Source organism: Mus caroli, unplaced genomic scaffold, assembly GCF_978045245.1.
Source record: "Mus caroli unplaced genomic scaffold, Mus_caroli_1 scaffold_9, whole genome shotgun sequence".
Classification (NCBI taxonomy): Eukaryota; Metazoa; Chordata; class Mammalia; order Rodentia; family Muridae; genus Mus; species Mus caroli.
In genome coordinates this window covers 107,728,036-107,753,332 of record NW_028227264.1, presented here as the reverse complement: position 1 = coordinate 107,753,332, position 25,297 = coordinate 107,728,036, and the positions used below count along the sequence as shown (strand labels likewise).

At 40.8% G+C, this 25,297-nt stretch overlaps 1 protein-coding gene across 10 annotated transcripts in view; it reads right to left on the bottom strand.

Annotated features, from left to right (window-relative positions):
* Ppp1r12a (protein phosphatase 1 regulatory subunit 12A) overlaps positions 1 to 15,461 on the bottom strand; it is a 111,108-nt gene extending 95,647 nt beyond the window's left edge. For 3 of the 10 annotated variants that reach the window (XM_029482714.2, XM_029482710.2, XM_029482715.2), the window contains exon 1: positions 14,914 to 15,461. In XM_029482714.2, coding sequence (XP_029338574.1) covers positions 14,914 to 15,150 — 237 coding nt within the window. In that variant the 5' untranslated portion in view covers positions 15,151 to 15,461. The remainder of the gene's footprint in view (positions 1 to 14,913) is intronic. The other 7 variants (XM_085843139.1, XM_085843141.1, XM_029482712.2 and 4 more) reach the window with 4 other exon arrangements.
* Between the last annotated feature and the right edge of the window lie 9,836 nt (positions 15,462 to 25,297).

The following is a 25,297-nucleotide window of genomic DNA, read 5'->3' as shown; positions in this document are numbered from 1 at the left end:
CTTTTGTCTACATCTCTTCCGCTAGTATTGTCCAAAATGCTACCATCAAATGATATCTTTTAAATCCAGTATCCTCTGAAAATTATCTGCCTTTTTAGTAATCAACTTGTCTTTGAACTTTCTGAGTTCATCATCCAATAGCAACAAAATATACATTAATTCCATCTTTAAAAAAAAAAAAAAAAAGAGGCAGGGGATTTCTGAGACTAGATTTCTGTAGACTAGGCCAGCCTAGTCTACAAAGTGAGTTCCAGGAGAGCCAGGGCTATACAGAGAAACCTTGTTTCAAAAAAACAAAACAAAACAACAACAACAACAAAAAAAAAAACCCTTCAAAGCTCACCCATCTTGCCTATCAAACTGCCAATCCTATCCTCATGAAACAGAAGGGTGAAAAATATAATACAGAAATAAGCATGTACCCTTTAACACCAACCCCTTAACAAACTTGCAAACTGATAGTCACCAACTGTGTCCAAGTATCTATATTTAACCCTTAAAATATTACCAGAAGTAGCCATTTAGGTATTTCCCCTTGTCTGAACAGAATTTTAATACTTTGCTTGTAAAACTCTCAGAGATGACATAATTGTAAAAATGTCTACTTTAGTCAGTGTTAACAGCTAAAATAATATCCACATTTGGTCCTACACAAATGCTTTGCCTCCACATGGTATAATACAACACATTACTACTACTACTATTATTAAATCTTTTTTTTACAGTCCAGTTTTTATTCCCTTCCCAGTCCACCCTCTAACTGTTCCTCATCCCATACCTCCTCTCCCGTCTCCAAGAAGATGTCTCCACCCCACCAAACCTCCACACTCCCTGGGGCCTCAAGTCTTTTGTGGGTTTGATGTGTCTTCTCTTACTGAGAAGAGACCAGGCAGTCCTCTGCTGTATATGCATAACAGTTTTTTAAGTAGTCTTTTTATACTTAAGTATTTTGAGAAAGGATACTTTACAAATCATCAGTTCATTTCACACATGAGACAGACACAGACACAGACACACACACACACACACAGACCTACCTCCCAAAGATTAAACATCAAGATAAGTGGAAAAGAGAAAACATTATATTAGAATTCAATGCATGGCAACTACTTCCTGGTTCACGTAGTGTGGTCACTCCAACCACTCACTACTCTTCCACACTCTTGTCTGTCACTCCTCACATCCCTCAGAACACCTGCCCCCGACACCTCCCAGCAATCATAAAATATCCCAAAACTGAAATGTACAAGAAAACTTGAGGGGAGAGGAGAGCAGACAGAGAATTTATTTTAGGCATATGAATTCTTGTGTTTTTTTCTATAACTTCATACACTGTTTTATTTGGTCATCAAATTTTAGCTCACAGAACAGACTAGTTCAACTCCCTGCTCGCCATCCAAATTTAACATATCATTAGTGCTGCTCATCCCTACTAGCACAAAAGCCACACATCCTCTGAACACTTTCCAGAGTCAATGCTCCATCAGTCATTCTTGCACAGTGCTCTGTTAGCTAAGCAGTAACAGGGCATGGAGCCTTCCTTTACAAAGCAAGCCACATGGGAATGCACGGCACACAAGTCTTTGCTTCCACTCTTTCACATTATTCTGCTGCTTTCGTACTCACCAATTCCTTGTCTTAACTATATCTTTAGCTAATCTGTTTTCTAACCCAACTGCTACTAAGCTTGCCAGCAAGTCAGTTCTTGCAGACTACTCTGCTTTGAATTGTATCCCCCTGTCTCTGGCTTATCCTTTTCTCAGTGCACTGTCTACACTGCAGCAAAGGCGATTTTTTTAAATGAAAAAAAAAATGTGATTGTCTCATTTATACAGTAAAAAATAAAAGTCTTTCAACACTTCTGCTCAGCACCAGGCTTCTCTTTAAATGCTATTCTCTGAGGTAGTCTCCCAAGCATCTCTCTCTCTCATCCACCCCTGACTCTCTCATCCAAGTCCCTGACTCTAGTGTGGGCTTGTCAGTGTGTGGAAATGCTTCCACAAGACTGTAGAACTACCACTTCAGGTCACTAGACATAACGGAGAGACTTAAGACTGCCTGTATGTTTGCCTATACACTCTAGCAGACAGCAGGCTATAAAGGCAACATTGACCATCTTGCTTGCTATAAAAGCTACACTGAATAATGCCAAGGTTACCATAAGGTTTGGGACGGCCAATGTTCCAATTTCTAGTAGTAAATAAACAATTTCTGCTCTAAAAATCTAAGTTTACTTGGATATAATGCATATAACATATATATCTGTCTCCTGGGGACACTTAACATAATGAAATCTTACAGTATGTGGTCTCTCATGACTGGTTTCTTTCATTCAGCAGTTTTAGATATTTATTTAGTATTTACCAGTATCCTATTCACTTTATTGCTGAAGAATAGGCTTCTGATTGTAGTAACAAAATAAACCCCTTTATCCATTTACTAGCTGATAAAGATTTGTATTATATGTTTTGGCTATTGTGAGTACCACTGCTCTAAATACTGACAGGTAGGGTTTTATGTGGACATGCTTGCAATCAAAAGATATATATGTAGTGCAGAACCGTAGGCCATATGCAGAAATGAGATTGTTTCAAGAGTTGGGCTGCTGAGATGGCTCAGTGGGAACCCATGCAAGCCTGATGACTTGAGTCTGATTCCCTCATACCACAGTAGGCAAGAGCTGACTGACTCCCCACTACTGTCCTTCACACCGGCTCCAGTCTTTGCACACATTCTTTCTCTCTCACACACACAAATTAAAAATTTAATAATTAAAAAGTGGCTACATGGCTTACATTCCTGCCAACAGTGTAGCAGGGTTCCAACTTACATTATCTAGGCAGCATGTCCTTTCTTTATTACAGCCATCCTAAAGGCTGTGAAATGGGTATCTCCCTGTGGTTTTGACTTGCATTTTCCTGAAGCCTAAGCAACTTCTACTTGGCTGAACAGATAAGAGTACTATTGGAATCTGTTTTATTTAAAAAAAAGAAAAAAGAAATGTATCTCTGAGCACTTACTAGTGTCTGGAACTGTGCTAGCAGGTTTTATGTCAACTTAACATGAGCTGGTGGCATTTGGGAAGAAGTCTTAACTGAGGAAATGCCTCTAGAGGACTGGTCAATAGGCAAGTCTGTAGTACATTTTCTTAATCAATGGTAAGTGTGGGAGGGCCCAAAGCATTGTGGGTGGTGTCACCTCTGGGCACGTGGTCCTGGGTGCTGTAAGAAAGCTGACTGAGCAAGTCAGAAGCAGCAGTTATTTCTCCGTGGTTTCTGTTTCAGTTACTGCTTCCAGGTTCCTGCCCTGGCTGTCACTGATGATTAAAAAAAAAAAGAAGAAAGAAAGAAAGAAAGAAAGAAAGAAAGAAAGAAAGAAAGAAAGAAAGAAAAAAAGGACAGATTTTCAGAACATAGTTGGAACTACAGCAATGAATGAAACAAGAAAAATAGACAAAATAGTCTTAGAAACACTCATCCCTAATTAGAAAAGTGGATCAGAAAGAAAATGAACAAGAACCCTGAGAACAAACCAGAGGAAACAGGTTCAAAAGTGGTTAAGATATAAATTAATAAATTATTTATCATTCAAATAGGTGTTTGTTTTTTTTTAATTTTGGGCTAAGTCCTTTTTTGAAAAAAAAAAAAATCTAACCCTGTATGTTTTCAGTTATTATCATTTGTTAACAAATGCCAATCAAAGGCACACTGGACACTGGATAAGAGATTAGTAAAGTGTCAAATACAAGATGATTGAAATATTTGTTGCATGGAGTTACCTTCTAATTTAAATGGATAACAGCATTATACCAATGCAGATCATGTTAACATTTTTAACAACATGTATTTCAAATTAAATCTTTTTAAAAATGATGTACCTCTTTTTAAGTGAATTAATTATCAGTTCCACATGTGGGCCTGGGACCCGCAGAAGTCAGAAGAGGGCACTGACCTCTGGGACTGGATTTACAGACAGCTGTGCACTGCCATGTAGGTCCAGAGAACTGCACCCTAATGCTCTGGAAGAGTAGCCATCTCCTCAGTCCCCTAGAATTAAATCTATGGAAAGAGGTGACTCAGGCATGTGGCTGTGGGTAAAGGCACTTGCCATGCAAATGTGAGGTTTGAGTCAGAGTCCTCAGAACCCAGATAAAAGCCAGATATGTAACATGAACCTCTGAAATACCAATGCTCCTAAGAGGATCTGGCAGGCAGAGACAAGAGAATCCCTGGAACCTCACCGGCCAGGTTAGCTTGGCACGTCAGTAGAAAAACAAGAGTTGACACCTCAAACAAAGTGGAAGGCAAGCACGGACACCCAGAGCTGTTTTATGACTTCTACACCTACATTTGGATACACACACACCAAAAAGAAAAAAGAAAAGTGGGCAAGAAACAATTCTTTTCTTCTGTCTCTTCCAACCACTTTTCTGAGTGAACCCCATGAATTGTACACATTCACAGAGTAATAAAACAATAACATAATTTTCCTATGGGTGACGTATGGAGGATGACCTCACCCATGGTTTTACAGATGTGTCAGCAGCAGTCTGGTCAAGGTCAGCTTTCCACAGTCCATACGCTAGAAGCTTTACTGAAAAGTGTCCTCTATAAACAAGTACAAAAGCAACATAGCATTTTGAGCAAAACATAAAACTTTGATAACATCTTTTTTGGAAGCAATTCAATGAATATAAGAGCTAAGATGAACAAAGTATAGTATTTTCTTTCATACCATACCATGAAAAGTGGAAATGATATTAAACGTTCATCAATTTAGAAAAATAAATTCAGATTCATATAGCTAATAAAGGTAAACTGTGTAGTAACACTGATTAACAAAGATGTGCAATTTTTAAAATTGGTTATATACCAAAAAACTAAGGATGATCACATTTGTAGATAATCACATACTCATGTGAGTTTACTAGACTGAATGTTTAGCACTAAACATCTATTTTTCTTCTATGCTGTTTTAATTACCTATAGCTTCTCATGTCTAAGATAAATGCAGTGAGCTTAGACATTTTAATGTGAAGAATGATGGCTGAAAAGATTGTTGTAATAGGCTTTTTTAAAGGAAAAGACAGAAGCTACATTTTTGTTTAGACTTCCCAGTGTACTTTGGAAGGATACAGAAACATGTCATCTGTTTAAAAATGTTAAGAAAATACAGCATCCAAATCTGGGTACACAAGCATCAAAACTCTGTTTAGGAACAAAAACATATATACACAAATATTCAAACTGTCAGGTGCAATAGTGACTTGTTGCATGGAAAACCTAGGACACAGATAAGAGAGTATAGTAGATTCATTATACATTCTGAAACAATCTACATCCAGTGGGGGGAAAATGTGCTAAGAGTTAAATAAACTCTGAGGGTCTCTTTATGATCCTGTTCTAATTTAAAATAAGCTTTGTAGTCTGCACCTCAAGACAGAACGCATGCCTGGCTTCACTAACAGGTCCAGGAATCCATGGATGGATATCAGGTCACAGGCTGCAGGGAAGAACCCAATATTATTATCCTGCTAAATGGAAATAGAATTAAACAACTCCTTAAGTTGTTATCTCTTCAACTCTTTGTTTTGCAATGATGGCAATCAATCTAGAAACCCACTAGTCAAGTGCAGGGATAAGAGGCTATGGTAGGACATCTGTATCAGACTTCCTCCTCCCAAGGCTCAGAAGAGAGAAAGCAGTGCTTTCATGACCTGATAGGACGGTTGCCCACAAGAACTCACGGAAGCTAGAGAGGGGTCACCAGGTCCCACTTGTAGCTAAGAGCTGGCGACAACTGATAGCTGCTTGAGGAGAAAGGATCAGGTTGTTTGTTTGTTGTTAGGGATGAGGCCCCATACCTGCATGCATACTGGCAGCACTAAGTGGGCTTGGTGGATTTAAAAAACAAAATACATGAACTTGGGAGGGATAGCAGGATGAGAGAAGCAGGGAGGAGGGTGGGGGGTGCATTTGATGAAAACACCTTATGTGCATGTATAAAATTCTCAAGCAATAGCAATTTTTAAATAAGTTTTGTAGAAAATATGTAGTTACTGATACCATTATTATCACAATCTAATTCAGCAGATACAACTTCAAATGATCAACATTTTACAATGTAACTTTCGTGACTATGCTTCACTACAGAGGATATGCATAAAAATGTTCTAGAACTGATGCTCCATGAGTTCCATAAATGTTTCTAAGCACAGATACTTCCCTGTAAAACAATTTTGAAGGATATATGAGTGTGCATATGTAATTTCAACATAAAAGTGACTTGTAAATGTGTATGTATACATGTGTATTAGTTTGTGAAGAAATACTTTCCTACATGGCTACCAAACTTTAAGAAGGCATAAATTCACACCTCATCAAATTCAATCTCCTTTTATTATCAAATACTGCAGAAAGTTAACAGTTTGTGCAATCTTAAATTCTTTTAGGAGACCGTGTTAAACCAAAGAGCAATCAGGTCAATATGAAGTAATAGTCAAGCTAAAGCTTTCTATTAGGTAAGACTCTGTCCACGGACTCTCGCTTTCTCAAGCACATAACACATGTAAATAGATTAAAAAGGTGACAGCTGAGAGAGAAATGCTTTCACTGCTTTGCATGGTTTCTAGTGAATGTCATTTCAGAAATGCCTATACGACACATGACAACGTGGAATGTCTCCACCCATGAAAGAACATTTGAGTCAGGCAGGCACTGAGGGCAGTAATACAGAAGCGAAGCCTGCCTTTTTTATGGCTAGCCAGCTCAACAATGAAAAGATAAGCACCCAAAATACTAGTGAGGTCAGAAAATTCTGGCATACGAGGATCCATAATGAAAACATTCAGAAAAGACTCTGTAATTAGAACCACTATAATGTATATATTACTTTTATTGCTATGCTACCAAGAAATCCTTTCCTAAATGAATACAAAAGATTTGTTAAAAGATACTCATTTTTAAAATAGATTACATAAACTTGACAAAATTCTACTTGTATTAGTAATCAGTGATATATTCCACTCTTAAAGTAAATACAGATATTGCACTGTAATAATGGATACCTAAACATAAGTTGTTGGTATATGCTTTTCTGATACTTTTTTTTAGACAAGAGCTCACACTGTAGCTCCAACTGTAATGGAACTCACTATGTAGACCAGGCTGGCCCTCAAACTCACAGAGCTGGGCCTGCCTCTGCTTCCTAAGTGCTGGGATTAAAGGTGTATGTCACTATACCTTGCCTCTGATACATTTTTAATGCTGTAAATCTTGATATAGTTGTCAACACAACTTACCAGTTCATTTTCTATGAACTCTACTGTTAAAATTACAATATTCAGTCTTTTTTTTTTTTAAATTAAGACACTGCACCTACTGAAATAAAATTCAGACAAAGAAAAATTAAGAGAAAGGGCAGTGTTATGGGATCTGCTCATCCTTAGCTGCAACTGTACCTTCACCAAAGCACAAAAAGCACCTGTCGTCATTCTTGATAATTTTATAGACTGGCATGGGAATCTCAACTGCCCTTTATTTTGATGCTACCTCCTTCTGTTGTTAAAATCGTCCATTACTTTATGAAATGCTACCAGATGATCAAACTACTTGTTTTAAATGTGCTGATGGAGCAAAACAAAAATACAGATTTTGTTCTTTTAGTGACTGAGATAAATATATTCATATAAATAGGAGAATCAATTATGAGCCATAAGTAAATCACATTTTACATTTTTATCAAAATGAAAAAAATCCTTTCATCTTTTTCAAATTAAGACAAGAATTGTAACTCAGTTACACTTTGTAACTCGTGGAAGGAAAATACAGCTTGATATTCTTATTAATAAGAGGCTCCCAACTAGAGTCAAGAATGATCAACAACTTACAAGCTCATTTTACCAGCTCAGAAAACACTTTAGATAACATTATTAGTATTTTGATTGCTCTGATTACAAATATCAATGATCACTGTACACAAAACAAATTGAATTACTTATGCTGCACAGTGCTGACAAGTTGAGATTATTTGTTCTTCTGAACCAAGACCTCACTATGTAGTCCTGAAACTCAAAGATCCACCTGCCTCTGCCTCTGCCTCCTAGAGGGCTAAGGTTAGAGATAGGCCTGTGTCCATGCCCAGCTGAGATCGTCTTCTTTAACATTTCAAACATGAGCTTCCTATAGTTTATAGCCAAGCACCAAATGTGCACTTAGGTATAAAAATCACTATAGGGCTGGTGAGATGGCTCAGTGGATAAGAGCACCCGACTGCTCTTCCAAAGGTCCGGAGTTCAAATCCCAGCAACCACATGGTGGCTCACAACCATCCGTAATGAGATCTGACTCCCTCTTCTGGAGTGTCTGAAGACAGCTACAGTGTACTTACATATAATCAATAAATAAATCTTTAAAAAAAAAATCACTGTAAATAAATACATAGCAAATGTAGTGATATAAACTGTCCCTAGTAGAAAAATGAAAGCTAAATTTTATATTCTGGAAAAAAAAAAGGAGTATTTTTGTGGTAGTTTCCTTTGTAAATAAACCAAAACAAAACAAAATCAAGTATGCTTTATTTAATGGTCAGAAAAAAATCTTAGCACTTCGTAAAATTTAGGATAATTTTGAATTCTAGAATAATTTAAACATATTACTATTGGATTTTAATTATCATAAAAAGATCTCAAGTATTAGTTAAAACAAAAATAGATTAAGAAAAAAATCTGTTCGTGCTTTTTCATTTAGCTGATTTACAGGGAAAATCCTCAAATAGTAATCATCAATACAATCACCGAAATATTTAAAATTGCTTTTCTTCTTCAGGCTTAAGTTAGGGTACCAGGCACAGTGGCATGCCCTTACTCGCAGCATCCAGGAGGCAGAAACAGGAGAATCTCTGAGTTTGAGGCCAGCCTTATCTACATGGTGAGCTCCAGGGCAGCTAGGACTACATAAAAGGCTGTGGGCTTGGGACCGAAGCTAAAGCTTGGGCTCTGCATGCAGACTGCTTTATAACTGCCATTCACTGTAATTCACTGTGATTATGGAAAGCGATACTTTCAGAAGAAAGGTATAAGAAAAGATGGCTATGTTTAAACAGACTCCAAAGCAACGAAGCAGCACCTTTAGGACGTGCCAGGAAATAGCGCTCTACAGTAGGAATAAGATGTCCTTATGCCTAATAAAGGTTTCTAAAAGCTGTTCCTTCAGAACCCTTTAGATCTTGAAACATGTTTTCTCTTACTGACCAGAGCATGGGAAACACAGAAAGAGAAGGATGGCCCACGTTTCCTGTGGGCGACCCAGTGCTGCTTCTACCTGGCTCTGAGAAAACGCTCAGTCACAGCTTGCAATCACACTGAAGCTAAAGCTCATGAAAGACAGTCTTGGTTATGACACTTCAAAGTCAGACCACAGAAGTGCTGCCAGGAAGCACGGGGCCAGCAAGTGCAGGGAAGCCGATCTATCTAAGCATTGCAGTGCAGGCGCTCTGCAGAGCAGCACACCCCATATATGGCTACACTACCCATTTACTGTGAAGGAAGGGACCAGTGTGGCCTTGGAGATTTGTCTAATAAATTTAAAAATGGATTCTGGGTGATTTCAATAAAAAGTTCTATGAGCCATTAGCATGAAGTATCACAGCTTTTCTAAAGGAAAGGTATACAGAAAAACAATTTCATGTACATTTTTAACACTAAGTTTAATACTTTTATAACTAATCTAATAGGTACTCCTAAAACTGTAACATCTAATGACAAAAATAAAAGAGGTAAAAGTTAAAAACTGAAAATGCATTCAGTTTAAAACAGACTGCTCATATATAGCACTTGAATTATTCTGCAACAAGGAACTCGAAATCAACAGCTTTTGATGTCTCTAATGCTTTGCTTCTTAAGGAAAAACTACAGTACACTATTCCTACATTTTACAAAGAGGCTTTCAAAGGGTCCCTTACAAGTTTATGCCACTTGTATTTAAGAGCACAATGATTTAATATTAAGCTTATCTGCAAGTCTGTCTAGTTGGAAACGGGGTGGGGGGTATTACTGTAAAATTACAAAAGAACACTGACCATTTAACCTTGGATTTCACTACAGAATCTACCTCAGGTTCTTATGAAGTTGTTAACTGAATGCATTTTCTACCACTTAACCAAAACTAGAAGTTGATTTAGGACTTTTAAATAATACTTTACCAATTAAAAGAAATGTACTTAACATCTACTTCCAAGTTTTTCATTTGTTTCATAAAAAGACAGGTTCTATAATATTGGACCAGTATTCTAAATATCTGGACGTGCAGGCTTCAAATATGTATACAAATAACCATGAAACTTATTTATAAAAAGGAAATAAAACAATTCAATAAAAATATTAGTGAGTCAGGATCCCCTGGAAACATAAATATATGGAAGGAGGGTCCTAATTCTTCTAGTTTGGGAAAGTGAGCTTCTAGACACTATTAGAAGTGTTTTTAAACAACGCCAGCCAGAGCATGAGTACACGCAGTACTGAGAACCCAGAGGAGCGCATGAGTCTCTGCTACTTCAGCTATACAGGTTCAAAGTGGTTGGCAGTTGGATGGAACCTTACAGGAAACTGAGCTGGTAAAGAAAGTAAGGGTATTTTAGTGGAGGGAAAGAAACAACTGAAAGCATAGACATAGAAAAGTAAAGATCTAGATCCAACGTCACCAATTCCACAGCTATGAAGCATAAGCTAATGACGGGGAGTTTTAAACCTACACTGAGGAGAGGCACAACACAGGAGTGCTAAGATTTTTCTAAAATCCATATGCATCCCAGACCGAAACATACATGCATGCATACGTGCACATAGAAAGATGGAAAGACAAATTGTTAGTATAATGCCAGGATAAAAATATAACTGCTTGGAACAGGTTGATAATCAAAGCAGCAAAGAAAAGAAGTAATACAAAGGTAGTCCTGAAGAAAAGCCAGGCGACTGAGTGGACATCCATTCACAGGGATAGCGAGTGAAGGAACTGAAATCTTAACTTCATCGTAACATCGACAACATTATTAACAGAATAGAGGGTCAATGAAAAGACAGTGCTCAGCATCTCTACTGAGTTTGAGTTGGAACTTTAGGGTGAAATTCATGATGGTTTAAAACTAAAGCTGAATATTACAATTACATAGAAAAGATCCTATTCATTCTCAAGACAAGAAAAACAGTTAATAGATGGTAAAAAAGATTATGAAACTCAGTTACAATTACAAAAAAATTTCTGAACAGTAAAGATTCCTTAAAGAAATGTTTTGTGAAAACAAAGAAGCTGTTAACCTATAGCCACAGGGACTACATCTGCACATACATGACTACTTAAAGATATATACTTTTAGCTAAAGATTACATTATATCACTATAATACATTTTAAATTAGTAAGTTGGTTGCTGTAGAAGAATGGGAACTGAAAATTGACTTGAAAACCATTGGCACAGAGGAAAAAGTTAAAGCTGTAAGGTTAAAATAAAAAAGCTAAACTCCAACATGCCACTCTTGCATTTTAGGCATGCCAGTAAGGACCAGCCAAAGGCATTCTATCCATAACCCTATAAATCTTGACAGTGTTTACAAAGCATGCTAAAATGCAGGCATAACCACATGCTATGAGTAAAAGTCTACAGGTGAGTAACTGCCAACTAGCAAAACTGAAACTGTCCTCCAGACCTTAGGTTTAGAAAAGTCAGAGAGCGGTGCGGTATCCTACACTTGGAAGACCTTAGGTTTAGAAAAGTCAGAGAGCGGTGCGGTATCCTACACTTGGAAGACCTTAGGTTTAGAAAAGTCAGAGAGCGGTGCGGTATCCTACACCTGGAAGAAGAGGAAGAGTAGTCTGGAGACCAAGACCCACGTTTGCTTTCTTTCTCTCCGTTTGCATGGATGGCATTTCTATGTGGGAGGGATGAAGAGCAGAAGCTGGGAAGTAGTTTCACAGCTTCCAGTGAGCGCTCATTCAACCAACCAACAACCCTTTAAGTACAGTAAGGACCAAAGCTTTTGTCCTGTGAACCAGAGGCTATTCTACCTCAACAAAAGGTGAGTGAATATGTAAACAGACTAAAGAAAAATTAGACTGGCAAAATACTTTCGATATTTTATGATCTTTTGCCAGTATTAAAATATTTAAGGACCAGTCACCAAATCAGTCTTTTTACTGTCAGCTAAAGAAGACAAATGCTGATTGTCACTGGAGAGACTTCTGAAAAGCTTAAGATCCCATGAAGAGGAGGACAGGGGTTCCATTTCTCACATCTCACTAACTGGTGTGTCCCTAATTTGCTCAAAGTGAAGTCCTTGTCTTCACAGTCATAATGGAAAACAAGTATGAGAAAATGAGAGCAATACAGAAAACACAAACATTTCAATGCTGCCTTTGTTTGTTTGTTTTGTTTTTTTTTTTCCTGAGACGGGGTTTCTCTGTACAGACCTGGCTACTGGTACTCACTCTGTAGATCTGGCTGGCCTCTGTCTCCTAAGTGCTGGGATTAAAGGCATGCGCAATCACTGCCCGGCTCAATGCTGCTTTTTAAAAATCAGTTACTTAACATACATTGGTATTTTGCCTTCATGTATGTTTTTGAGGGTATTGGATCCTCTGCAACTGGAGTTACAAGACAGTTGTGAGCTGCCATGTGGGTACTGAGAAGTAAACGCAGGACCTCTGCAAGGGCAGCCACTGCTCTTGACCACTAAGCCATCTCTCCAGCCCCACAATGCTTCATCTTTTAAGGACTTTGGCTTCATTGATTTAAGGAACATGCTCCACACCAATTGCAAATAAAAAGGTTTTATTTACAAAAACCTTTTTGTATACAAATGGCATAAACTTAGAAACATCTCCTGTCAACTCAAGGAAAATATGCAGTCATAGAGACTATACCTACATTCACTAAACCACTGAATTCAGTTAATCAAGAAGATATCATTAAGTCTGGCTTCTTTAAATAAGTAAAAACTGATAAACACAAGCCTCTAAAAGCCAATTTCTTGTCTTTTCAACTATCTAAACTAGTACTGCAGCATTAAAAAAAACATTAGACATTGTCTTCTTCCTCTTAAGCCAGTATAATTCTCCACAGGGAAGAAACTTTACACTTCTACTTAGTTTTAGAAAACATACTGATATAAACCACTATCCAATTATTCTGACATATAGTTAAGTGTGTCTCAGAATCAATTTCTCACTTAAACTTGCCAAGGACATGTGAAAAAAATACTTGAAGATTATTTTTTAATGTTATATGATAAAAATTTTTAATGCTGAAGGTGATTTCCTCCTCAAAACCATGTTTCCAGATCTAGATTTATAATGTGCCTTAAGCTGTAAGCAAATGAACTTTGCATTACATTAGAGAACCACCCTATATTTTCCCTCGGTGCCATTCTAAATTCCAGATCTGTCGTGCAGATTGTCAGGCACTTCAGCCCTTCCAGTCAGCTTTGTAAACAAAGGCTACGCCAAGCTTGATATGTGAATTTGATTAAATAAAACTTTAAATGGTCATCACTTATTAAAGCAGGAAGCAATAAAAGGAAAATGCCTCCATACCATGTCTTTTTAAAAGGTATAAAGTTAACAGGCACAAAATAATAAAGTTTAGGTACAAAGTGCGAAGCCTTAGGTTTCAACCTCTGTTTTTAACCACACTATTATTCAAAATAGAGCTATGCTCTCCCACACAACCAAGAGGAGTCTGAGGGGAGTGGGAAAAGTCTTTTTCACTGTAAATTTCCTAGTAATTCCCAAGTTTCTTAATATGAAAATAGAAAGAATCTGTCATGGCACCTATTACCAGCACTTAAAACTTGCTTTTCAAGCAGAACTCTAAGGGTTCTGTTGCTTTTGGCTTGTTAAAGGCAAAGCAACATTATCTCTGGATTGCCAATAGTTTCTCCTTATTTGGCTAACATTGAGAGATCCCAATCGGACTACTATAAAACTTTAACATGCACAAAGCATCCATTTTGAGAAAAGATTGTGATTAGCTTTGGTTTTTTTTTTTTCCTCTCCCCCTCCTCCCCCCCACCACCAAAAGAAATTAAAAAAAAAAATAACAATAAAGTTTGGCAACTGTCTCTGAGGAGTGCAGTGTTTATTCTCATCTTTCCTAGCCCCGGTGTACACTCCAGGAGCCAGGACTCAGGGATCTGTGACTGCGACCAACTTCGAGTACAGGAACCCATAGACTCCAGTTACGAGGTGGGCAAGCCAACTCGGGAAGGCTTCCCTTAACAGATACACTACCAATCCCCTCTCTTTCAGCCACTCCGGATTAGCTAATTACACCCCGTTTTCCCCTCCCCAGTGACCAAGAGTAATAAAAGAGAAAACAGGAAATCGTTCGCTCAGGGCACCCGGCTTTAAGGGCTCGGGATCACTAATATCATCATCCTCATTTGTAATCAAGTCCTAAAAAAGTACACCAACACCATTGCCCACCTCCGGGCCAGTGGGCTCCATCTGCCCCAAGAGTCCCTGTTAGTGGATTTTTTCAACAACCCTCCCCTCCCCACGGTCTATCACTGACACCGGGCCTCCGCACAACCCATTACTCTCCGGCTCGGCTTGACCCAGACTACCAGACATAGACACATGTCCACAAATGGCCCTGGGGGCCCCCCCAAGAGGACCACAGTCCATTCTGCCCCGCGCCCAGGAAGATCAGCCGGCTCCCCCCCTCCCAAACTGCACAGACTGCGGGCGAGCGGCTCTGGAGGGGGGCCCGGAGCCCCGCGCCCCAGCCAGCCTCCAGCGACGGAGCCGCCCCCTCACCCGCAAGCAGGGAGTCTCCCGCCACTCCCCGGCCTCAGCCCCGGCCCCGGGCACGAGCACCCACAGCGGGCCCCGGGGTCCGGGTGAGGGGACGCCGGGCACACAGACCTGGTGCAGGGCGGTGAGTCCGTCCACATTGGCGTAATTGATGTCGGCGCCGCGGTGCAGCAGCTTGAGGACCTCGTCCGTGTCGCCGCTGGAGCAGGCGGCGAGGAAGACGGCGCCATCGTCGAACTTCACCTTGGTCTTCTGGCGCTTCACCACGGGCGGCTCGAGGTCCGTCTCGGAGCCGATCCAGCGCTTCAGCTGCTCGTTCCGCTTCTGCTTCGCGTCCGCCATCTTCATCCCCTCTCCTGCCGCCGGCTCCTCTTATCGCGAGCTGGGGCGGGGGGGAAGGGGGCGGCGGCGGCGGCGGCGAAGGAGGCGAGGGGACGCCGCCGGGGGGAGTATGCGACCGCGTCGGCGACAGAGAGAGAGAAAGAGAGAGCAGGGCCGGAGCGGAGCGGAGCCGCGAGCCGGGGAGGAGACGCTCGACACTTCCAGTATCCCACAGAGCACTGGGGCGAGCCCGGCCGAGCGGGCCTCTCTTCCTACCACAGACGCCCTCCCGCCCCCGGCACGGCCGCCCGCCCGTCAGTCCGTCAGCCGCGGCCGGGCTGAGCGTAACTTCGCGAGATCGCGGCCGGGGAGGCGCCCTGCGGCCCAGTGCGCATGCGCGCTCCCGCCTCGGCCTGGGCCTCGGCTTCGGCCCGGCCCAGGAAGAGCTCGGGGGCCGAGCGCTGGCGGGGGCGCTACCGGAGGGAAGCGGGTGTGGCTCTGGCTGCCGGGGGCTGGGCCGCTCCTGGAAGGGAGGAGGCCGGGAAGGAAGGTTGTCCCGTCCCGCGGGACCGAGAGCTCTGGAGGCAGCCGGGTCGGGCGGCGAGGTGGGACCGGGCTGACCTGCCTGCCTCCTCCGGGGCTCGGCGGGCCGCGCGAGGCGTCTGCCCGGGGCGGAGGGTTTTCCTATTGGCTGCGTGATTTGAATGGCGAGGACACGGGTCGTGCATTAGGTGCTTGTGGGGGTTGCTCTTCCCGAGGAACTTGGGGGGAAACCCGGGCGATCCTGATGAGAGCGTTTTAAAAGTGGGGTCGGAGTCGTCTCCACGGCCCCGGTGGCAGTGACCCCTGATCGCCTACTGGCAGGGGATGGTGACCTGCGGTTAATTGCGGTGGCTTCCTGCTAACACCCACTGCAGAAATATCTTTCCTCTTAGGCTTGCTCAGTATTGTTGTTTTGTTTTCCCTTGTCTTTAAGCCTGTTTTGATTTCTTCTTCCTTCATCGCTTTTCGGCCTGGGTGGCACTGCCCATGAGGGCTAGTTCAGCCTTGTTAACTGCTCCTGACCTTTTAAGGGATTTACGGTTTCAGCTCCATTGCTTTCTATGGAGTAAAGACCCGGCTGCGTCTAGAATTCAAAAGGAATGTGGATGAAGGCAGTTACTTCGACTGATATTTACCCAGTACATGTCTAAAAAGTCGTGACTTCCTAGGCTCTGAAAATACAGTAAATACGATTTATTTCAGCCCATTTCTTAAATTCTTGTGCTGCAAAGGACATTATCATAAGGAGATTTTACTTTTGCCTTTTCTAAACACTCTCCCGTCCCGTACACTTTAGATCTATAATGTCATAAAACCCTACCACTGGCCCTTTTTGGGAATCCTGTAGACTGTGAGCCTCCCACCCCCAAAGAAAATAGTTGCCTTGCCCCTAACCGCCTCCCAGTGCTGGGGATACAGCAGTGAAAAGTTATTTTCTTACTCTTCAGCATGTTGTCTTTCTGGTAGATTAGAATAACTGAGTAAAATCTGCTGGGGGAACCACCTTATAGAACTGAATATTCTGAATTTCAATGTTAGGAATAGTAATAAAATCCAAGCTAAGATAAAACTACTTCCTTGAAACACAAAACGAGTGTGCCACACATGAAATACATCTATATCTTCATAAAATGTGTTGAGGATCATACCATTAGACCTCTGCACAACAATGAGAACAGTGGTGTTTGGTACTGAATTTTCTTCTTTCTATCTCTCCCCCTCCCTCCCTCCCTCTCTTTCTTTTCCAGATACGGTTTCTCCATGTAGACCTGGCTGTCCTGGAACCCACTTTGTAGACTTCGAACTCAGAAATTCGCCTACCTCTGCCTCCTGAGAACTGGGATTAAATCTGTGTGCCACCACCATGGAGCAGGGTCATGAACTTTCTTAACGTGAAACTATAAAATCCCTATGCACAGAATATGGCCCTCCCAATAAAAGAAAATAATTGAGTATATCCTTATCAGCTCTCCTATCTACCTAGAGAAAACCGACTTTTCCTTGTTTTCCAAGAACATTCTGGTCTATTTATTTGCGCTTAAAAGTGCTCTTGAAATACACATTCATTGGAATCTCACATTTTCATTTGGGTAAGAGGACTGCAGTGGGAGATATGCCATTTCTAACCCAAGCACTTCTTTCAGGACATAAAAATAATACAAAAACAAGACAATAGTTCATTAATAAAACATAGTTAATTCCAATTCCCAAAAGCTATCAATTAAAAAAAAAATAGAAACCTCAAACCTTGGGCTGTTAGCTTGTCCAGACTTCATTTGAATTTAGCTTTTTATTCTCCATAACTGTTAAGGTCAGACAGCTCTTCCTGTTGCCACCTGTACCAGCTCTGTCTTTTTAGAATAATATCTATATCTATATCTATATATATATAATGAAAGAGCTATAGTTCATTCAGAAATAAGCACAACACTTTATTAGAACATATAGAAAGCCACCATTTTATATTATGTTAATTACTGAGTGGTCTAAGCCGAAGTTGAAGAAATACAAATATGTCCATTTCCTAATGACTTGTATGTAAGTTAGAGTGCGGGGATTTTAGTTCCTTTAAGGCAGATGGACTCTTAAGGTGGAAGCACGTGTGTTTTAGAACCTGAATAAATGTTTACAGTGGGCTAGTATAAAGTATTTAGTCCCAGTGAAAGAATTGGCCAGAGTCAACAGTGAACCATCTGAGCTTGCTTTGGACTCATCTGTAGCTCTGGGTCATGGCATCTCAAATCTTGCCTCTGAACAAGGTCAGTCTCTCGCCTCAGCCAGAGAGGCCTTGTACTCCTCTAGGATGATTAGCTGTCTTCTAACTTTCCAGGTCAAGGTTTTCTTCAAGACAGGGTTTCTCTGTATGCCCCTGGCTGTCCTGGAACTCACTGTGTAGACCAAGCAGGCCTCGAACTCAGAAATCCACCTGCCTCCGCCTCCCAAGTGCTGGGATTAAAGGCGTGCGCCACCACTGCCCGGCCTCAGTGTTTATGCCACATCAGGCTTTATCCCAAAGGCCTAACCTTAGCACACTACACGTAGTCACTTCCATTTCCATGAACCGACTACACCCGTTCCCCCACACCTGTAAGCACCAGGAGGATCAGAATGCAGGTACACTCCTGAGAAGACAGTGACGCGCCGCCCGCCGGCACCGGTGACTTCCAGCCTGTCTTTCGGCCAGGATTAGAAAGCAGGTAGCCCTTGAGATCAGTAATTAATGGTCTCACGGTGCACTTACCACTTCTTTCCAAAGTCAAGAGCCAGAAGTACTACTGATGCTTCATTTAATCTTCTTAGAACTTACATAGAATTATTTTAAAGGAAACATGCTGCTCTGGTAAGTAGAAAACATTTCCTGCAGTCATAAATGAAAGAAGACCATGAAAAACTGTATTAATCTAATGAGGTCACCTGTCAAGAATTTGAGCTCCAACAGTCAACACTTCCTCTTAATTTATAAATAAAAAAAAATTATTAAGGGTTGGATATGCTAGCATAAAGCTAAGATTTGTGTAATTAGAGTAATTAGAAAGACTAAAGGATCTTGATGAGAGTAGCTTTATTCTTGTGAATTCAGTTACTTAATGGTGCATCTAGCTAAAATTACTTCCTACACCACGTATCTGTCTGCCCAGTACCTTGAAAAACTGGCTTCAACTACCATTTATAACAGTGATGATTAGAGAAGGTTATAGAAAGGACTTCATAGCATGCATCCCTGCCCAATTCAGAGTATTGAGGCAGCCACTGGAAGAAAAAGTTATCTAAAAATACTTATGTGCTCTGGGAGAAAAGCTAACACATTTCACAACTAACAGTTGGTTTTGAGACAGGATTTCACTGTGTAGCTCTGTCTATCTTGGGACTCACTCTGTAGACCAGTCTGGCCTCTAATCCACTGAGTTCTACCTGCCTGTGCCTCCCAAGTGCTAGGATGAAGGTTGTGACCCTCTATGCCTGGCTTGAGCTATTCTTCTAACTAAATCCCAGGAAAAGCTTCTAAATTTCCCAGGGTAAGATCAAAACCGTGCAATGATAGCAAACACAGCATCTACTTTAAGGAGACTTACTAGTCTCAGTTTTGGTAGGTGTGATTAACACTACTACTTTCTGTCTTTCAAGATTAAGGATACAGCATGGAGGAAAAGGGAAAGGTTCAGGGTTTTGTTTTCTTGTGTTTGCTCCCTTCTCTTACTCAAACAGAGCAACTCTACTTCCTTGCCTCTGGGCACTTTTGTGGGGAGAATGCAGAAGTGGCTTTCAAAACTATTTCCTTCTTAGCTTGATGTGGCCATCTCCAAATTTCCATTTAATAACAAGTTGGGGCCATTAATCTGGTTGCAATTAGCATATGACATGGTTAGAAACCTATTGAAAATACATTTGTGTGCTATTAGATTTCAATCAAAATAACATTTTCTAAATTTGTTTTCCTTGCCTTACAAAATATTATGGGTTGTTATTTTTAGTTAGGACGGAGAAGAAGAAGAAAAAAAAAACAAGCAGAGGGATTTTATCTAAGCCATCTTTGGTGGTTGTCATGGTGGGGGCAAGTTTTCATGGAGAATAAAATTTCTTGTGTAGACCAGTTAAAATGAGAGAGAAGTCTGTGGGTCTCTTGAACTGTAAAGATTCGGTTTATACCTGGAGGTACCTCCTGATCGTTACAGGTCAAAACAGATTGCTCTCTTCAGAGAGACTGGGATGTAAAAGCCTGAGACTCCCAGACATTCTAGTGCTATATATATATATATATATATATATATATATATATATTCGGCCAGGATTAGAAAGCAGGTAGCCCTTGAAATCTATCTATCTATCTATCTATCTATCTATCTATCTATCTATCTATCTATCTATCTATCTATATATAGAGAGAGAGAGCAAAAGTTTGGTGGATTAGGGTCAGCCCATTGTAATTGACCCATTGTCTTTAATTCTAGGTTCCTGAATTCAGGAATGAATAAAATAAAGTACTCTGCCACCCATACGCTTACATTTGAGGAGTCCAAAGCAATGTCCCATGCACTACAGAGCCACCAGTAAGAAGCTAACACTGCAGAAGAGAACAATAGAAAATGAACCACTTTACAGACAGCCACCGACTGGAGCAGTTTTCATTTTATTGTGGCCACAGGCTGAGAAGCAATTCGGAGGATACAGGAGTAGCTCTACAGGAAGGCTTTGGGAAGGTAATGCTAAGGAACTAATCATTGGAGTAGAGATCGGCTAAGCACAAACATGATGGTAGATGTGAGGGGAGGAGGCATGGCTCACGCATAGAAGCATTAAAAGAGCAGTCAGTGTCAGCATCCACAGCAATGAAAGTCATCCAGGATCCAAAGCAGAGTAGCCTGGTGTGTGTGTGTGTGTGTGTGTGTGTGTGTAGACAGCCCTGGGTAAAATATAGAGAAAACATTTATTTATGGAACTCTTTTCTTTCATGTTAAGCATGTTTACAGTGACTCATGCTTGCTATTAGTAAAATTAATCATTGGCATAAGCTGAGAATATGATATTTGTTAATAAGGCTTAAAGTATGACCCCTCTTATTCTAAAAGAAAACTCTCAAAGACTGAAAAGTCATCAATTATTCTTGTATACTTGAATGGGTGTTGCTTTTTTCTGTTTGGAAGTCTGGCATGGTAACTGACATTCCCACAGAAAGCTAATGGATGATAGCTGTGTCTCCTCCCCCCTTCCTCCTCCTCCTCTTCCTCCTCTCCCTCCTCCTCCTCCTTCTCCTCCTCCTCCCCCTCGTCCTCTTCTTTGCTCTTTTCTCCATTCTGATAAAATCTTAGAACATTAGAAATGTCCTGTTGGATTGTCTCATTTGTACTACAGCCAAATGCTTTGCCTGGACTCAGTGACTCAAAGGTTCTTGCAAACTTACAGGGTACATTTATTCCTCTCATCCCATCATAATTTAAAGATAATGAATAACTGAGAACTCGGAACACCCTGCTAAGGCATGATGGTGACTTATGATTAGAAATTATTTGCTCATAACTATTTGAGGACTCTGGACTGTCACGTAAGCTGGGAGACATGGCAAAGTATGCCTGTAATTCTAGCACTTGGGGGGCTGAGGCAGGAAGACCATAAATTCTAGGGCAGCATGGATTGTACCTAGGAAGAGTACCTATCACAAAATCACAGCAAAAAATAGTACTATTGTAGGCTGAAGGTGTAGCTGAGCAGTATAACACTTGCTTAGACTGTCAGGATCTGGGCTTAATCTCCCATCAGTTAAAAAAAAAAAAGAACAATAAAACCTGTATCTTATGACACGGGTTGGGGGGAGAGTTGGGGATACATAGAAATTAACTTCTAATACACATGCACACCCATGCACACACTACACATACACACTGCAACGCATAGTAGACATCTGCTTTTTGTTTCTCTAAATCCCACCTGTCTGGCACCACTTCTCCTTTCTATTAATAGCGTATATGTCCGCTTGCACAGAATCCAGTGATGCTCCTCGGGTTTCTTTGGCCAGCGTGCACATGAGCTAAAAGGGGTTCTCATTGCAAATACATGTAAAACATGTCGTCAGAGGTAAGGACTTAACAGTACACAAAATTTAAACTCATAGTTTCCCTGTGCCAGGAGCGCAGGATACATCATCAGCATCCTCTGCTCTGCATCAGAGGAGGCTGAAATCAGGATGCTGAGAATGCCAGTGCATTCTCTCTGGAGCTTTGGTCCAAGCCCACTGACTGTTGGTATTCTGTTTCCTGTAGAACTGCAGCCCTATTTTCTTGCTGGCTGTCAGCCACAAGCTGTTCCCAAGGCCTTGTTGTATGGCCTTCTCCATCAGACAGCTAACAGAATGACGTTTATCCTCCCAGACAATGCTTCGGGAAGGATCCAGTCTCAGTTTTTAAGAGCCTTTCCTCGTGAATTCACGTCCGTTTGAGAGGAGCTCCCTTCCCCTTTTAGTACACTGAAACTTTATCCATTGGCGGCAGTAGAGGTGCTATGCACGACCTCGTGCATTCTAGACAGTCGTGATAACACAGTTCCCTCCTCGACCCAGTCACGCCCGAGCCACTTTGAAGTGTCTTGTTGAGCTGCAGCGCAGCGAGCTCAGTAACGTTTGGTGCATCCATTGCCAGCGTCTGGTCACAGACATCGCTCACCTTGCCATGTGGGAACTCAGTACACGGAATAGAATGCTATTCCCCTCCCTCCAGTACTAAGCAACCATAACTCTCTGTCTCTGAGATTGACTACTGAGTACCTGATAAATAGAATCGCATAGTAGCTGCCCTTTTTGAGCAGTTTATTTCCCTTAGCCTAATGTCTCCAATTGTCTCCATATTATAGGATGTGCCAGAATTTCCTCCTGCCTATGGATATGGGTATGCGTATGGGTATGGGTATGCGTATGGGTATGGGTATGCGTATGGGTATGGGTATGGAGGGACCATGTTTGACTTTATTCTTTTACCCACTAATAATTGTTAGATTGCTTCTACATTTAAGCCACTGTTATAAATACTTGTGAGTATAAATATCTATTTGAGTCTCTGATCTCACTTCTTTGGTATATAATACACACAGGAGTGGGATTTCTGGATCATATGACTATTCCAGCTTTAATTTGTAAAAGGTCACCATACTATTTTCTGCTCAAAACCATTTTACACTCCCACCATTCAAAATATTTTACTTTTTTTTTTTTTTTTTTTTTTTTTTTTTTTTTTTTTTTTTTTTTAGTTCTCAAGATAGGAGCCAGGGCTTCATGCGTGCTTGACAAGTTCTGTACCGCTGAGTACATCCTCGGTCCAAGAAAACATTTTTTAATAACTAAGAATCAGCAGGTTTGGAACATTAATTGTATCAACCAAAATTCTTTCTTTTTTGTTGTGAACCCTTTACATTCACAGTCCCTCCTATGGTCAGGTGGAGAGGATTATGTGTGGTATATACACCAGAAATAAGAACTTTAGGCATCAACTTTGAATTCTATTTACTGTACTTTTATAGGCAAAAGTATTTATGTAAAGGATAATGACTGGCTTCCGAGTTAGTGGGAACGCTGCTAACTAGCCAACCATACTCAGGAGAAAATGTGGGGAGGATAATATCACACAGATCGCCTCGTGTGAAAACTCAGAGTGGCATTGCTGGTATCACTGTCGGTGCTGCCCAAGGTAGAAAACAACAACAAACAGAAAACAGCAACGACAAAAGCCCCGACGCTAGAGCCCCAAAGCTTCCTGACGTTCTAGTCTTCAGCTTTAAGCAAAGCCTTCATCTTGTCTCTGCGTTGTTCTGTGTGACCAATAGGTACAATGACTATAATAATCTGTTACTTCCAAGATGAAGAAACAAACACCACTGACCTCAGACTTGGATCTCTATCACGTTGGTGAATCATTGTCCCTGGGAGGATTCTGCTGGCTCATGTGAAGGCACTCGGGCAGCTTGATAGAGAAGCCCACAGTGGTGAGACACTAAAGCCTCCAAGTGTGTGGGCCTCCTCAAAAGCAGATTGCCTACCCCCAGCTAAGCCTTCAGGTAAATGATCACAGCTCAGACTGATAAACATGGTTCTTTTTGTCTGTCTGTCTGTCTGTCTGTCTGTCTGTCTGTCTGTCTGTTGTCACTACTTGGTCACCTGCAGATTGCTGTTTCCACTGTAGCAGATGAAGCTTGCTAGCCCTTCCATCGTGGCTACCAACAGCAAACAACAGCCGCTTTACCTTTCTTTCCAACCCTTTCTCCAATCTAAAGTCGTCAGCCTGGATAACAGTTCAAGGCCAAGTGAAGAAAGAATCGCTGGCCCAGAAGAGCATCAATAATGGGTGCCATTGTCCTTCCGAAACCCCTGAAATCATGGACATTGCCCCAAAATGTCAGGCTACAAAGGCAAACAAATTACATACCTCTATCTAATACAACTGGAGTGAGTCTTTTCTACCATTATCAAAATCAGTTTCTACCTTGGGGTCTCTACTGCTTGATTTTTTTTTTACCCTCCCTCCACCTACACACACTGTTTTGGGAGTTACTAATTCTTCCAATATGTTCAGTTTTGCTAGTGTCCAGAGACAGGTTCTATGATGGGAGCAAAAGACATCTAGTAAGCTCCAAATGCCCAAAAGTTTTTCCCCTTAGCTTTGTTTGTAGCCAAATACTCTGCATTTTTGCATCAAAACCCATCTCTTTCTATTCTTTAGGTGTTAATTAAGATAGGTTTAGGCCATTTATTTATTTATTCATATAGCAAATTACTTCTAAACATTTTTTCATAAGTCAAATCTTACACTGGCTTCAGGAATACATGGTATTGTCTTTTCAGAATGACTCAAAATATGGACATTTCCCTCAAATGTTAGGTAAGAAACAAGAAACAACTCAATCTAAATAAGTAAGATTAACTTAAAGTTTTATCAATATAAACATTCATTTTGTGTAATCAATGTCTACTGGACAATTTGATTCCTGTGGTCGAGCATAGCACCATCATTAATAGTAACCTTCATGAAGTACTTTGGTATTATATAGGGTACATTTTTTTTCTAAGATGAAAATCCAGAGCCCGGTAACATTTTATATCAAATATATCTTTCTAAAAAATATAAAGAATAGAGGAACATATTAAACATTGCCAAAAATTTAATCACTCTTGAAATGTAATCACTTAGGACAGTTTGGCCTGGTGTGTTAGTAAAAGACCATGTTGTAAAAAATGTATTTATTTTTACTTTATGTACATTGGTATTTTGCCAGCATGCATGTCTGTGGGAAGGTCTCAGATCCTCTGGAGATGGAATTACAGACAGTGGTGAGCTGCCATGTGAGTCTGAGAATTAAACCTTGGTCCTCTGGAGGAGCAGCCAGTGTTCTTAACCACCGAGCCATCAGTCCAGCCCCAATTTTTTGCTTGTCCTGGAACTCACTCTGTAGATCGGGCTGGTAGCAAACTCACAGAAATCTGCCTGCCTCTGCCTCCTGAGTGTTGGGACTAAAGGTGTGCACCACCATTGCCCAGCTAATTTTTTTTTTAATTTTAAAAATTTTGTGAGATTATACTATAATTTTATCGTTTCCTCCCTCCATTTCTCCTCCAACCTTTCCTATAAACAACACCTGATTCCTCAGCTCTCAT